Here is a 15,596-nt window from a genome sequence, read left to right on the forward strand (position 1 = left end):
TTATATCTAATCTAATACAAAAAAAAGAATTTTTTGTTTTTTCGCATTATATGTGCTGTCATATGGTTCATCTGATTGCAATAAAACTTTGCCAACTTATTACTTGCATTTGCGTGAAGGTTATAGGCATAGTACAATTATTAGCATTTATTTTGAACACAGTAAAATTTACAAACAAATCGTTTTGTACGTTTCTATTATTCAGCATTAAATTATTATTCAACCTTTTAAAATTGACAATCGACAAAAGACAAACAGTAAACGGCACATGTCATTCGAAGTTATTTGTACATTTATCAAACAAAATAAAATTATTATCATAGATGTCAATCAATGTGAGTGAAATGAAACAGAAACTATTTAGCACAAAGGTTATTTTTTCTTTTCGTTAATGAATAATCATCTACACAAAATATTGTCATTCAAAGAGCCCAATATTTTGGCTGCGGCGAACCGCACATATTATTCCGAGTTTATCTCACACATACAAAATAGAATTATTATTATCGATATCTATTAAAGTAAGTTATATATAATGGAAGTTTTCCCGTGCAAATAATAATTTTTCTATTTATTCAGTGAATCGACAAAAGATATTTCGGTTATACCAGCATATATTGTGTTAAGTGCTTTGTCAAAAAATATGCCTCCCAAACATTTGTCCCTTAGTAGATCTACCAGCGGTCACAATAAAGTCAAAATCAATCAGCTAATCATAATAAAGTAAAAAAATAAATTTAAAAAAAATAGAATAAATATTATTTATACTTCTCCTTTATATATCATTCAATCATTCGACAGTGAATGCATTCATTGTCGACAAGAAAATAAATATAATTCTTTCTCTCATTCCTAATTAAACAAGATAGCCATTTCAAATTTCAAACGATATTTCCAAAATTATTTCTTGTGCGGCAGCAACGCGCCTGGTACCAGCTCGTACTGAAATAAAATTGTTTGAGGCACGTGCAACTTTTGTATTTTCTCGCTACTGTCATCTCAAAAAAAAAAAAAAAAAAAATTACGAAGAGACAAGGAAATCGAACTTTCGTCTTCTTGTCTACCTGAAATATTGATTCGTTTGGAGCATAATCCTTTTCGGATTAGTACCGACAAATAGTAGCCGAGGTCTTATTCATATGAAATTTTTATTTTGATACTGATTCGTTCAGTAATTTTGTTTTCAAATATCTAATAAATAATGAAATAATTCACTTGCAAATTTTAAACTCAATTGACTTTATGTGAATTCTGTGGGGTAGGATAATAAATTCTACATACTGGGATGTTCTGTTATTTCAATCTCTTGCATTTTTCTTTACATACCGAATATAGTATATGCCCTTTCTAATATAAAGATCAAATTCATTCAGTATGTAGTTAAGGAAAAATTAATGATAACATCTTTAAAGATATATATAGGCTTATATTGCTATTGTAATTGAAAAAAACATGGAAAAAAATTGCTTGCAAACTTTTATCGACGGTTTTGTTATTTATAAATAATTTATACATTCATTTTATTTTTTTAAATTCATTATTGCCATTTTCCCTCCTTGATTATAATGATCAATGAAATGGTGAAGTATATATTGTTTAGAGAACGTCTTAAATTTTCATGTTGCTGAAATACATATCAAAAAATGCTAATCTGAACGACATGTAATAATAAATGTCCTTCCGACTAAGTGCAGACCATTCAGTACTTAAAATTTGTTTGTCAAATAATATTGACAGTATATCATTATCATAAAAGGAAATTGAAATTGACAAGGAAAATGGAGTGACATGGGAAACACGGAAAATTCATATTTAACACCTGAAATGTAAAATAGAAGGTGAATAAAAAAAGTTGCTGTTGTTGATGTTAAACGCAAGTTTAACCTTGTTATTTCTTTTCAAAAGTAGATAAAGGACAAGGAAAATAAGTCTTTGTAAAACTAATTGAGAATCATTCGTAAAACATGAATAAATTTAACAATTTTTAACTACACAATGTTATGTTCTCATTGTCATTTTTTGATTTCTTCTAATGAATTAAACTAATTTGTGCATCTTTATTTTTAGAGATACCGAACAATTTTCAACTCTGATATTTAAAGAATAAAGGAAACAAAAAATGGATGCTCTAGAATTCGAAGAGCAGGAATCGGCAGCAGTTCAAACAGTAAGTAATCGAATACCATTTATGATATCGGTTTGTAAGTTCTTGATGTAATATTCAGCTGCCTCCATTAATAGTGGTAGCAAATAACTTGTTTCAAATAAACTTTTATAGTTGTGAAAAATAAGTCAGCGCTATTTTTTTTTAAAAAAAAAAGCTGTTCTGAAACTTTAATTACCGAGACAAGATACTCAAAATCAACTCTAAACCAATAAGAATATATATATATATTTTTTTTTATAATTGTAAGTCTTAAGAATTTTGTTCATTTCATTCTGGATTCTATAACGTTTACTCTAAATGAAAAAATATTGATCTCTGTTGTTTTGATGATGAAATAACCGTTGCGGGCTCAACTTTTATGGCAAAAAAAAAAAAAAAAAAAAAAAAAAAAAAAAAAAAAAAATTGCTACGAAGTTTCAAGTATTTATGGTATGCATTTGAATACCTGACCCAATAATGTCTTGATTTTTTAATAGAGTTATATTAACTTTTTCAATTATGGTGGTTTATTTTCTAAATCACTTGTATCAAAATATTTAATGCATGGAGGTTGAGTTCTTAAAATACTTAATAAAAAAAGTATATTTTTAAAACTTTAAATTATGCTTTTTTCAATAAATGGTTTAAAAACTGAACTATCGTACATTAAATGTGGTTCAGTATGCATTAAATGTGGTTAAGTATGTTCGTGATATGAGTGACTCAGTAAATAAACCGTCATACTTGAAAGAATTAAATGCATTCTATTCATTCTTGTATAAATGCAGTTATCTTAACCCTTTCTAAGGCCGTGGGAAGTATGCTTCCCACCAAATTTATCAATCTTTGTATGAAATTATGTAGGTTGGCATAAGTTCTGACAAATTTTTTTAGAAAGACAGAAGCTTAGATGCTTCAGTTCTTTATCTCACAAAAAATTATGTGTTTTGGTTTGTCACTTAATTATTAATTTACCAAATTGATTAATTAATCAAATTAAATTTATCTAATAAGCTAAATGAATCCCTTTTCTTATTCTAATGTCAAGCCTAAAAATATTTTAACATAATATGACTAGAAAAAAATGGCCCTTTAAAGGGTTAACAGAATGAATACTTGGATATGTTATCAAGTTGATGTATTGATATGTTTCTCTTTGATATTTTTTTGTGGTTTACAATGGGCCTCATAGAAATTAAATGTGTACATTAGATGTAAGTAAGGCGAATAGTTCTATTTTTTATTCAACTTCTTGTTTTTCGAAAAGTTGATGGAGCTTAAGAGTTTTCCCTCCTGAGACATCTTTTGGATAGAATCGTGGTTATAAAAGTTTTTTCATTCCATTTCATCAAATAAAAGTGAAATTTTGAAAAATATATTACTCTAGAAGGCAAAAATAAGAATTAATACCTGAAGATTTTCGATAGCCTTAATTTACCTGTCCCTATCTTCTTATTAGCATTTTGTGTGATCTAAAACACTACGAAAACCCAGATAAATCCCGAAGAGTAATAATGGAATTACAGCAGACTTCTTTTTGACTAGAGCTCTTGGATCATATAATAAATATAAAGGCAAATAGATGCTTTCGAATCGGTACTTTAGTAATGTTATACCAGTATAACTAAAAATCTATTGCAAATTAATATTATGAATAGGAAACTTTTGAGTAGCTTTAAAAATAAATATAGACAAATTTTATTTTAAAAAGTAATATAAATATTTACTTTTCTAATGATAAAAAAGAAATTGTACTGAAGATTTCTTCAAAAAATAAACAAATTTATAGGCCCCTATTCAAGGCTGATGTTTTGAATTTTTTTCTTTTGAATATTAATGTTGAAAATATCACCAGGGCCTTTTTTTAAACTGAGTTTCTACTGCGAATTTCGATTTGGGTCATAACTCACTGTCAAAGGTCACGCTATTTTTCAGCTTTAAAGAAATCTTTCAAAATATCGAGTTTCAGAGAATCTTGAGATTTCTAATCACAACATCTGTTTTTATATTTTTTAAATTAAAAATAAGCCTACGTAATTTTAATTATAAGTGAATAAAACTGTATAGTAAAATGAAATAGTATTATTCACCAGTAGAAATTTTTTCAATGTATATTTTGGTTTAATAGCAAACTCAAAGCGATGCTCATAAAATTTTTCCAGAAAAGTGCTGGAAAGCTATTTTACGATCTAATGTCTGAAAATATCTTATATTCTATATTGATCTATCAAAACATTTCACACTTTTAAATGCTTCAACTGAAGTTTTAATAAACTTAATTGAATTTTTCAAGCAATTATTTCTAAATTTCATGCCCAAATTAATTTTTATTAAAGAAATCTTTTATGAGATCATACTAAAATTAAATGTTAATGCAGAATTGTGCTGCTTTAAAAGTCAAAATCATCAATGAGCCCCCCAAAATAAAACTGCTTTCCAAAAATAAGGAATCTAAAATTTGGGTAGCGATTGTTATATTCAATGAGAATAAAATTACTCTTTAATCGTTCAACTTGTTAAACAACAGCTGCTTCTGCATTGTTATATGTTAGCTTTTAAAATCTGTCGCAAACCGTTGCCATGAATAACCAACTGGAATTTCTTACTTTAATGTAAAAATGACTACATTTGGTTATTAAAATATCTTTTGAAATCTGCACCTGCCAAGTACAAATAGAAATTTTCTACGCATCTCCTTGAAACAAGGAATGTTTAGTCTATTACTCAGTAAAACGATGATAGTCTGGTTTTGTATCTTTTCATATCTAACACTCTTGATTTCTTATAGAGAATTATTTTGATTTCTTGAAATAATTTTTGTGTTTTTGTTTTATCCTTATCAATCCATCGACTAATTATACAGAATTTGTTCTTACAAACTGATAAGCTAAAAGGCACGCGTGAATTACTGGCGTACAGAAAACGCTAGCACCATTTTGTGTTATAGTAAGAATTTCACTGTCAAATGGCATGTTATCCCTTTTTATAATATCACTTTTCCATTCACGTAAAAGATAGAGCACATTATGTTGAATTTGGTTTCTTCATATTTAAATTCTTCTTGATTCCCTGATACTTAAGATCTATTTGATTCCCAACTTCATCCTAAATAACAAAACTAGAATATATGTTTCACCTTACAAACATAAATAATAAATGTTTTTTTCTTCTTTTTTATCAAAGTATATTTTTTCAATCTCATCCATTCATTTTAGCTTTGATGAAACATTCTTATCATTCATATGAGATAAATGCTGTTCATTTATATTTACATTTCGCAGTTATTGAGTAAATCCGAAATCGAATAAAAAAAATTCGAGTTCAAAGTTTTGGTATTTTAAAGTTACAAATTGTGCTGTGAATTTATATATGCAAACACACCGACTGAAATGTGAACATATTAAGGTTATAACGGTATATTTGCTTGTATTATTTAGCTACAATAGAAATAAATAAAAATATGAGGAAAGTTTAGCGTTTGAAAACAAAGACTTTTTATGCAGTTGAATAAACAAAAATATTATACTACTCTTAACGTTCTTTTCAATAAGCAGTTACTTGAACAATAAGCTGATGTTTCGTTACTGAAAAATTTCTCAAGAAAATGGCTGCATTAGTTCTTTGCTCTGAAGGAACCTATCTATATTTGCATTGTAAATAAGGAAAATTGTTTTAACTCGCGTGATGGCGTCTCAAGTTTCGATAACAAGTAGTTTTCAGTGAATTAATGTGAATAATTTTAGCAGTAATCTGCATGCTCACATGATAACATCATTGCAAAAGGTTAAATGTCTTGCATAAACCTGACTTTTAGCATTACTTCTACAATTTCATGTGTTTTATTTTGACATTTTTACAAGTCACTGGAAATGATAATAATTTTTTTCTTTTTGCTTTTATTTGAAAATCAGATAAATAATTCAAAATATAATACCATCATTATGAGCAATCTTTATAACCAATAATCATTAATTAAAAATTAAAGCGATATAAATAGATTATATTTTCTTATTTTGTCTTTTTTTTTTCTTACCCTTTTCTAAACGTTTTTGGTACGTCTGTCTGTTACAACGAGAGTAGATTTTTGTACTTTTGTTTCATGACTATATTTTACACTTATTTGAATTCGAAAGAATTTAGGTTTAGAGGTGTATCATTAAAATAATGCAAATTGGAATATTGCAAGGTCATTGCCTGTACTTCCAGTATACGGTATGTTTTCTTTATCCATTCATGATGGCTTATTGTAACAAATTTTGACTTGGCCAGGGTTGTTGAGCTATGAAAATATGTTGCGGTTTTCTTGATCTATAAAAAAAATATTTTTTTTTTTTTTGGTTGAAATGTGGAGTCTACTTCTCAAACATTGATAACGAAAATATGGCGTCTTTCATTCCAAAAGTTAAGAAACCAATTTTTTCGACGCTAAGATGAATATATATATTTATGTATGAGTGTCGAAATATATAACCATATATACATTCAGATGAGCATCGAAATTTTTTTATATATATATATGATACATACAGTGTATTTAATATGAAAGAAAAAGAAATTTTAATCAGATGTAGAAAAGTAAAGTCACCAGTTTTTATGTTAAGAAGTCTCCAGAAGTCAATTATATACCATTATTAAAATTGTGTATTTGAACATTGTTTGGTGACCTTCAGGTTCTTTTATGAAATTGTTCTTTAGAAGAAATCATTTAACCATTTCGTTATGAAGGAGAAAATCGGCTTATTATAAGCTTACGTTGCAAGGCCTCTCATACGTATGGTCTACATACATATGGATAAGTTCCAGTGAGAAACTTAGTTATAAGATTGTCTTAAGAATATTGCGTATTTTCTTCTGTTTATTCAAATGAAATGCTGTTGGACGTATCGATGGAAGAAGAAAAGTTACTATTACAAGCATGTAGCTTTATGAATGCTCCTCGTCTTCTGACCACTGTTCAAAATTACGCGGATATTCCGTAAATAGATCTCGTATTTCTTCTAAACGAAAGGTAATATAATTAAACTAAATTAAACGGTGGATGAAACTTGTTTTAAGAATGATTGCCGTATTGTTATATAGAATCCAAAATACTTTCATTAATGATTACATGATGATGATCATCATCAATGATCATTAATGATTAATCTTACTATCGCATTAGGCACAAGTGAATGTCCTTAGCATGCCGTCTAAATCCACTATATGAAATACCTCAAAGGTGATATAATCATTTATTTCGGTGTTTCATTTCATTTGTTTGATGCTTCCTGTATTTCAAGATGAAAATTAAAGTTATTTGAATTTTTAAATCATTTACTGATTGATTTTTTTTTTCTTTCAGCTGCGGGAAAAAGTTTCGAGCCTTCTCACTGAAGAACAGAAGGAAGATTACTTCTTAAAAAAATGGCTTGTTGGTAAGTATATACACTTTTGAATTCACTTTCTATTTTATTATAACCAAAACATGGATTCAAGAGATGTGATGTAATAATCTTTCCATTGATAGAGATTTTCTCCTTGCTATTGGTTCTGAATATACTATAGAATAATTGAAGGCATCGTTTACTATATTCCATTATTTTCTGTCGTTTGACTGATTCATTTTATTTAAACTTCTGTATTCACAAGGTATTTTTTTTCCTTTAGCGAATGTCTGTGTCTAGAAATTGCAATGTGTCTTACCAAGATATTAATCGAAAAAGTATACCAAGACGAGAAATTATAATTTCTGAACAAAGGAAGTTTAAAATAAAGTTAGCCATTTTTATAAAAATGTGCTTTATTTTTGTCAAAATCGTTCACATTACAGTAGAAGTTCAAAGACAAGACGAAATATCTGAATGCGATGTCTTTGCGTTTCTAAACAATATAATTAAGCAAACAAACTAAATAAACTTTCTTGTTGCAAACATATATTAAATATTCTAACATTTTTGATTTGAATAAACTATTTATGAGTACTAAGCGATATTAGCCATTAAAAATGGTTTAAAAAATGTGGCTTACTTTATTCATTATAATAATGGTGGAGAGCAAATAATCTATTGGGAGAATAAATCCCCGAATTTTTCACTGACAGATTAAAATGATTTTCAAGTTTACTTACCCTCCAAATGTGACCTGTTCATTTCGGTGGAATCGGGTCTCAAACCTGAAAGCCTTCAGTTCCGAGGCCGAGACCTTACCTCCAGGCCACCGCGGCTCCCTGTGATCTAAGATTGTCGGGAAGAATCATGAGTCGCGTTGAATATCGATATCGACGTTTGGAGAGTGACATCGCCTTTGCAGAGTTCTTTCTAACTGCATTCTGCTAGAACTAGAGGCAGATTTTCTAAAAAAAATTATTATCTAAATTTTGATGGAACTTCTAAGGCAAGAATATGTCTTTCCATCATTTTACTGAACATATAAGAAAAATATGACTTCTTAAAAAATTGCTTTAAAATCAAATGAATAGAAACTTTCTTGATTGCAAATTTAAATTATTTACTCGAATAAATATTTTTTTAATATTCAAGAATAAGGAACATTTATGGCATTGGCCGCTTTTCATTATCGTCTTCAAATTAAAGCTTTCTATGTCGATAAATTCTAAGATATTTTAAAAAGATATTTAATTTCAATTATTTTCTTTTTATTTATGACCTGATTTTTAATTATAAACAGATATGTAAAATTATTTATTTCTTTGCAGCTCAAAATAATGATATCGATAAAGCCGAGACAATGCTGAAACAGGTAATCATCCTTGCATGTTTTCTCTCATAACGTCGAAATAGTCTTATTGAGTCTGAAATTATCTGTGAAATCTGAGAATCTTTCTTTGAAAAAAATTCTTTGTGATGCAATTGTAATTTGCTGATTTTTTTCAGTAATCTTTTGGAAAATAAACAAATATTTTTTGTTATCTAGTAATTTATTCAGATCAAGAATGGCAAAATAATGGAGTCAGATATCTAGCCAAGAATTAATATCAAACATCTTTATTTAAATAAAATTATTTATTAAACAGAATTATTTATAATAAAATTATCATCTTTTTTATAAATAATTCTGTACTCTAAAAGACTCGTTTATTGAAGTTTCCTTTTATAAATGACATCATTATTAATAGAAATTCAAAAACATACTTGCGTTAATATAATAAATATTTTTATTCAAATCTGAATGGCAAAAAATATTAAGAAGTGAGACGCTGATAGAAATACTTTAAGTAAGTTTTAGTTTTAACCATATTCACAATTTATTTTAATTTTTAATGAATGTTTATGAATCTTTCCTCTTATGATATTCAGTATAATTAATTTTTACTTATCACATTGTTTCAGCACTTCACGTTTTTGTGATTTTTGTTTTGACCTCTTTTTTGTAACAAAATATCTACTAACAAAAGCGTGCTTTTTTTAAAAAAAAATATTTATTAATACTTATTTTCTGTTTATTTTCAGTCTTTAATGTGCTTTATTATTTATTATTACAATTATTACGGAACCTTGACTGCATTTCTTTCCCAAATCCACTGCCCGATGTTAGTGTCTCATATGAAATCAAAACTTCGCCAAAATCAATCTTTTTACTGCACATTGCGTTCCTTCCTTTAGATACATTCTGAATAATAAGCTCTTGAAGTTGTCATTGCCTCAGGGTTCTAGAAGTACGTCTTTGTTTTCAAAAGTTATTCTTGGAATTCCAAGAATAACATTTGAAAAGAAGTTTTTAGGCATACTATTTCCTGTAGATGTCTTAATAGACATATATCAATATTTCCTCTGTACAAATTTTGTTACATTTTTATTTAACTTGACTTGATTCAAGTTTGCAAAGATGGGATTTTGTAACCTATTTCACGTCCTTCCTTCCCTGTGCTAGAAGTTAAATTTTTGTACATTTATGTATTTCCGATGACAATACACTGTTTTAATATTTTTAAAAAATATTTCAGTTTTATTTCCGTTACGAGTTCTATCTGTTCTTTTAACGAGAAATAATTTCACGCTTAATTTCTGTTGGATTTCATTTCCATGTGAGTTTTCCATTTCCATCTAATTGGGAATTTCAGACAGATTTTTTGAAGATTTCATCATATAATTTTATTTATAATAATGGGCTATAAATATTGTAAATAATAATAATTTATATTATTTATAATAATGAGTTATAAATAATAATAATGACTAAATAATTTAAAAAAATGATTAAAAATAAGAATGTTTTATTAAAATTTTTAATTAATTTTCTATTTTATTATGAGTATCGTACAATTAACGTACTAAATAGTAAAAAATATTTTCTTTATAAAAAGTGTGGATGTCAAAACGTGCTAATGCTATTAAAAATCAGATAAAAGCATCCCCTCTATGAGATTATGCGTTATACTTTGCTGTGGAATGCAGATATAAAAAAATGTGAATTATTAACATTCTTTCATTCCAGTCACAAATAGTCATATCATGTTAGTTCCATTTTATTAATCTTGAAAGAGACGTTTGTATATTAACCCTTATGTTCATTTTGTATAGTATACCATACATACAACTTTATAAAAATATACTACCACTATAAAATAATTTTTATAAAGCTCTATGTATGGTATACTATACAAAATGAGATACTATACAAAATTAGGTATACTATACAAAATGTGTAGCTACCTATATACATTTTTAATAAGGCATTATCTTGATTTCAACGATTTTTGTATAATAGCAACTGAAGTTTTTCTTTTATTGCAAGAGCCAGAAATGGCTTTCAGGTATATGTAGTTCAAATATTGAAGCTGGGGAGATTCTTTGAAAATATATCATTTGCATAAATCTAAACAGTAAATTCAATCTTTTTTTCTTTTTTTCAGCATCTAAAGTTCATGAGAACTCGTGGTTTGGATAAAATTGACGAAAACTACATACCCCCTAAAGTAAGTTGTATTGTCATATGCTTTTTTTTTTCATTTTAAAATAGAGCAGACATACAAAAAATAATAAAACTGCTTATAAACGATTAAATTATAAAAGGCTTTTGCAAAAAAAGAGATTTTGGCTTTTTATTAGAATAGAATATTTGTCTATAGTTTTCTTATTGAAGTCGCATAGCCGTTTTTGATATCTATGCCTTTTTAATCATAACAATCCTTGTAACTACACCAATCGTATAATAATGTGATTGCTGCTTTTCGAAAAACAAAATTTTATTATTTTTTTATTTTTATGTCATTCCTTATTATTTTTAGTGTTAAAATATTTCGTACTTTTCTTGAATGTTTTCAGGGGTCTTACTAATTACTGAGATTAATAGAAATTGTGTTTTAAATGATCATTTTAATTGGATTACAGACACAATTTACATAAGGAAATCTGAAATAAATTACTGCTAAGCGCACCTTTTTAATTTCATCAAATAATTGAGAATGCTGTTCCGTAAATCTTTGAATTCTGTGAATGCACTCTATCTCAGTCACAAAAAATTATTTTATTTGCCGCTTTTTTTTTTTTTTAAGTATCAATGTATATATAGCTATTTTATTTTGTAGGCGGCAGAGTATTTTCATACAAGAATGTTGGGCTACGACAACGAAGGATCAGTTGTTCGTATACTTCATCTTGGAGCAACAGATATTAGAGGTATGGTCAATGATATAGAAAATCATTCCCCGGAAACATTTAAAACGTATACGAAATTTTGAGAGTGTGTAAAGTAAAATGCTCGTATATGATGAGCCATTTCATAGCATAACACTTTTCAGTTGAAAGGAACATTTCAACCCAAATCAATAAGTCTTTTTCTAGCTGGAAAATATTGATCGAAAAACAAAGGTTGCTGTTAATAGATTTTTTACTTATCAATGCAAGTATAAGAATATGTTAAGAATGAATTAAAAATTATCTAATTTGCTCTGCTTGATTTGATTTAAATATTCTTCTACTTTTGCAGTTAAATGAGAAGAATAAATTTAAACATTCTTCTATTTTTGCAATTAAATCAGAAGAATAAATTTTTGTAGATATTTTGTTTCGCAACACTTGCAGTTAATGTAGAGCTGCTTGCTTAGACAGGGGAATGGTGCTCGAACGAAGAAAGCGAGATGTGTAAAAACATTGTCTTCAGGCTATAAAGTGTCAGTGCGCTATTATATGAGACTGAAGACGATATGAATTTTATTTCGAAAACTGTGTCAGATAATGAGAGAGAGAGAGAGAAAACAACACTTCAGCTCTTTGCTTTAAATTGCCTTTATAATTAAAACAGAAAACTGGTTTAAAATACTATTTTTTTTTACGTCATCATTTTAACATTTAATCGCAATTCAGTTATTTTAACATTAAGGAAAAGAAATAAAGATTAATATTTACTCCCCAAGAATCCAATTTGAAATGACTCAAGTTACCTGCATATCTACACCTATTTTTCCCAATATTTTAATAAATAATTATTTTTAAAATATGTCAATATATTTAGTCCTATAATAAAGCTTAATTATGTACTGGTCATTAGGGTTAGCCTTATCCATGTCAAAAATCGATGCCCTTCGGTATGCCACTTACGTCCTTCTATGCGATGGCAGAAAGCAAAGGAGAGAGAGAGCGAATGTAAGTTCATTTTTATTACATTATTTTGTACTTTCATTGTTAGTCATCAGAGAAAACAATAGGTTTTTACTGTTTTTTTTTCAGGATATAATTTGCCATAAACAAGTTTATATATTTGATTTAGCTGGGTTAAACTGGACATCAGTAATTCAAAGAGCTGGTAAGAAATATTTCTTATTAATTTCTTTTTTTAAACTGAAAATGGCTAAAATATATGATTGAGTATAAATATTAAATGCGTAAAATTGAAATTGTATATGGTAAAAGATGCGAATAATGATTAATAAGTTATCTGGGCCATCTATGTTTTTCAATCAGATTAATTTTCTTAAAGAAGAAACTTGCAGCTTTTGATAACGTAATAATGCTTCAACATAACATAATAAACATTTCAGTATTTTAAGCTTTCGAAAATCTTTTTCTTTCTACTACTTTTTAGAGAATTTAAAGGGAGATTCAATTGGTTTTGAGTAACAATACAAAATTTGAATGTTGATATTTTTCTCTCTAGTGGCTGAAAACACTGTGTATGAGATATTAAGTTCATTCTTTCATTTTAGTGATCGAAAGGACCTACACGTTGTTAACAAACTATGAAAAAAATCACCCTGAGAGTTTGAAATGTGTTTACGTCATAAATGGTAAGTTTAAATAATTTTTATGTATAACAATTTAAAATTTGGGGGCGTCTGCGGTAGGAAAAAAAAACAATAAAAATATTCAAATAATTTAATTTTTTAACAAATTATATCAATAAAACACTATTAAAAAGCTATTTTATCAATGGATTAAAAGATAAAAAATAAGTTTTATTTAAAATATGGTCATCAAAACAAAACCGTGAAAGTGATTGCTGATGATAGGAATACTCTTAACAAAATTGGAATTTCAATTGTCCTTATAATGCAAATTTTTTTTATGAATGTATGAGTTTTAATAAAAGCTTGTTTTCATTTTTATTATTTCCTACTTTTTGAGCTTTATTTTATATAACATTATAAAATCTGCAAGTCGATTTTTTTCAGAAATTCAATTCCACATGACGCCACTCTTATGGAATGAAATTTTAATAAAAATTAATCGATTAATTCACAAATAAGCTTTGAAAGTATTACATTATTATATTGTCATCAGGATCACGCAAACATTCAAAATTTCAGATCTCTAGTTCGCGAAAGAATAGATGGGTAATTGTTTGTGAAATTACATCTTTATATATATATATATATATATATATATATATATATATATATATATATATATATATATATATATATATATAAGTTGGATAAATGCCTTATAAATAAAACCATATTGTTTCATATTTACAACATAAATGAAGTTCTTGCTCTGCTGATATATATGCAAGTAAATTTTATAAATTTAATTCTTTAACGTATTCACCTGAGGGTTCTCCTCCAATTGCCCCATACTAGCCCCAACCTGCGGAATGGGCTAGGGACCCGGAAGAGAATTCAAAATCACATCGCTTTGCATAATTGAACATGTCATCCTTCGATCTAGGGTAGAAAAAGAAAATCAGAAATGGAACTACGATGGTCATAGATGCAAGTCTAAATAAGCATTTTAATCTTGAGATTTACAAGAATTTTGTGCCATCCTTCTCTCTTACAATATCCTCTACAATATGAAGGAAGCGTTTCCGACGACGCAACGTAATGCGATTCTAAATCGCCTTTGTGTCATCCCCTCCTGCAAATTTGTCACACTATTGCTATTGCATATTTCGTGTCATACTATATATGACACGAATATGCGTGCTAAGTTTTTTAATTCCCCGCAAAGGAAATAAATTAGATTACGAAAAATAAATATATTTAAAGTATAAAAATAAGTATCATAAAAGCATCGAAATATACAAATGTGGTTATCTAGGAGGTTTTAAAAAATCAGACTAGTTCGGGTTTAATTTAAGTAATGTACTCATCATTGTTGTTATCATATTTAATTCTTAATTATTATGTTAGGTATTAAAATTAAATGTAAAGTGAAATCCAGTTTTAGCTTTGCTTCTATTTAAATGATATGTAACCAAATGTAAAGATGAATAAAATATTCGTTGAAATTGATTAGCATATGAATACTTTTAAAGTAAAAAGCCAATTTTAGGAATAATTTTTCAAGCACAGTCTTAATGAACTGGTTGGTGACTAGTATAGTTAATATTTATTTTGTATCTAACTTTTTTATATCAACATTATTTTTAAAATGAATTGTATAATTTTACTTTTCAGTATCTTTTATGTGATAATCCATATTCATCAATAAATTTTGTAACATTTTTTAGTTAAAATGCAGAACATTATTAAATATTTGAATATGATTAGTATAATTTAGAATTAGCATTGTATTTCAGGTGTCGTTCAGCAGTTTTTCAGGAATATTCTTTAAACTTAATCTACTTTGTATTCTACTTCAAATATTTCCTTATGTTTTTTTTTCCAAGTGTCACATTGATACATGTCCGATGAAATTTATGAAGAGAGCAAAAATTAATTACCATTTATTTTATTCCAGCGCCTTCTTTTTTCAACTTCATATATAATTGGTTGAAAACTATTCTTCCTGAGAGCATATTATCAAAAGTGCACTTAATTTCAAAAGGTAATTTTTATTTTTTCAATTTCACTCGCACAGTACATATAAACAGTTTATGGTCGATGAGAAATTTTGAGATCATTGATAGTATAAAATTTGGCAATATAAAATATATTTAATATTATTATTAAAATCAAATACTAATATGAAGAATCTACAAACTCTTTCAAAAAGCATTTTATTCCAAAAATAAAACAATTTTTTTAAAAAATGACGATTCAGTTCTTTTTTCTTTCTTTCTTGTTTCT

General features: G+C 27.3%; 1 protein-coding gene across 4 annotated transcripts in view; it reads left to right on the forward strand.

The window, feature by feature from the left end:
- The window catches only part of LOC129960074 (SEC14-like protein 2), a 51,211-nt gene that overhangs the window by 22,261 nt on the left and 13,354 nt on the right, over window positions 1–15,596 (forward strand). For all 4 annotated transcript variants that reach the window (XM_056073159.1, XM_056073161.1, XM_056073157.1 and 1 more), the window contains exons 2-10: window positions 2,068–2,167; window positions 7,488–7,560; window positions 8,841–8,884; window positions 10,998–11,060; window positions 11,673–11,763; window positions 12,635–12,729; window positions 12,814–12,889; window positions 13,290–13,370; window positions 15,268–15,354. In XM_056073159.1, coding sequence (XP_055929134.1) covers window positions 2,120–2,167; window positions 7,488–7,560; window positions 8,841–8,884; window positions 10,998–11,060; window positions 11,673–11,763; window positions 12,635–12,729; window positions 12,814–12,889; window positions 13,290–13,370; window positions 15,268–15,354 — 658 coding nt within the window. In that variant the 5' untranslated portion in view covers window positions 2,068–2,119. The remainder of the gene's footprint in view (window positions 1–2,067; window positions 2,168–7,487; window positions 7,561–8,840; window positions 8,885–10,997; window positions 11,061–11,672; window positions 11,764–12,634; window positions 12,730–12,813; window positions 12,890–13,289; window positions 13,371–15,267; window positions 15,355–15,596) is intronic.

This window comes from Argiope bruennichi, chromosome X2, assembly GCF_947563725.1.
Source record: "Argiope bruennichi chromosome X2, qqArgBrue1.1, whole genome shotgun sequence".
NCBI classification, from domain to species: Eukaryota; Metazoa; Arthropoda; class Arachnida; order Araneae; family Araneidae; genus Argiope; species Argiope bruennichi.